Source organism: Berghia stephanieae, unplaced genomic scaffold, assembly GCF_034508935.2.
Source record: "Berghia stephanieae isolate SIO BIC M18660-M18661 unplaced genomic scaffold, UCSD_Bste_1.3 scaffold455, whole genome shotgun sequence".
NCBI classification, from domain to species: domain Eukaryota; kingdom Metazoa; phylum Mollusca; class Gastropoda; order Nudibranchia; family Aeolidiidae; genus Berghia; species Berghia stephanieae.
This window is the reverse complement of record NW_027625900.1, coordinates 6,625-7,861: the sequence shown is the minus strand read 5'-3', so window position 1 is coordinate 7,861 and position 1,237 is coordinate 6,625. Positions and strand designations below refer to the sequence as shown.

Genomic DNA, 1,237 nt, shown 5'->3' with positions numbered 1-1,237 from the left:
GTTGATACTGTGGCGATCTCCGTTTCCTACGAACTACAAAGACTTACCACATACTGCTGACTGCAAGACTACTCTACACGCCAGATCAGACAAAACGTAAACACGAGAGAACTCATTAAATTTATAAAATTCACTACACATTGCTTTCATTGTTTGTTGTTTCCAGTAAAGTAGATGCTACATTGGTGACCCCGACTTAAAACAACTTAAGAGATAGGTATATATTATTATTATTAATATTTACCAGTTCAACTCTTCACAAGAACATCATAATAATAAACATGTCTATCGACGCCGTAGCATTGAAATTGCCCACATTCTGGACCACTTGTCCTTCAGCGTGGTTTGCAGAAAGCGAGGCACAATTTGCCTTACGCGATATAGCAAGCGATGAAACAAAGTACTACTATGTAGTGGCTGCCTTAGACTCAGACACAGCAACTAGAGCCCTTGCTATTCTATCATCACCACCCAAGGAAGGTAAATATGAAATACTGAAAAACTTCCTGCTGTCGGCGTTCGGCCTTTCGGAAACAGAGAGAGCGGAATCTCTACTCAACATGAATGGTTTGGGCGACTTAAAGCCATCTGAGTTAATGGACAGGATGTTAGTGCTCCTCGGCAAACACAAGCCCTGTCTGCTCTTCAGACAGTTATTCTTAAGACAACTTCCAGCAAACATCAGACTTCCATTAGCAAACTCGTCCAACCTGGATGATTACAGGGCACTTGCCAGAGAAGCTGACAATTTTTTCTACGCTGCTCACTCAAACTCTAACTCCTTTTCAATTTCTCATACTACTTGTGAAGTTGACACACCAACCATGACCAGTGAAATAGATTCCCTCTGCTGGTACCATCAACGGTTTGGTTCAAATGCCCGTCAATGTGCACAAACATGCAAACTCTTCAATTCATTCAAGAAAAACAAGAAGAACCAGGGAAACGCCAAGCCGGGTCAACAGTAAATTCAATGCACGACTTATCAAAGCTGATGTCAAGCGTCCCCTACTTGGAGCAGATTTTCTACGTCATCATAATCTGCTTGTGGATATTCGTGGTCGACGCCTTATCCACGCTGAAACGTTTTCGCACGTACCTTGTTCAGTAAGTTCAGTTTGCGCAAACGCCGAACTCTCACCACTCGAGCCGAACTGCAATACATTCAGAAAATTATTGAATAACTATCCAGAACTACTTCAACCAACATTTTCAACGGCAACTGTGAAACATGGCG

The 1,237-nt window shown here is 42.3% G+C and overlaps 1 protein-coding gene across 1 annotated transcript; it reads left to right on the top strand.

Annotated features, from left to right (window-relative positions):
• The first annotated feature begins 281 nt into the window (after nt 1–281).
• Nucleotides 282–968, top strand: LOC144961870 (uncharacterized). The gene has a single exon (XM_078894911.1). It carries the CDS (start codon nt 282–284, stop codon nt 966–968), a length of 687 nt encoding a protein of 228 aa, XP_078751037.1.
• The last annotated feature ends 269 nt before the right edge of the window (nt 969–1,237 follow it).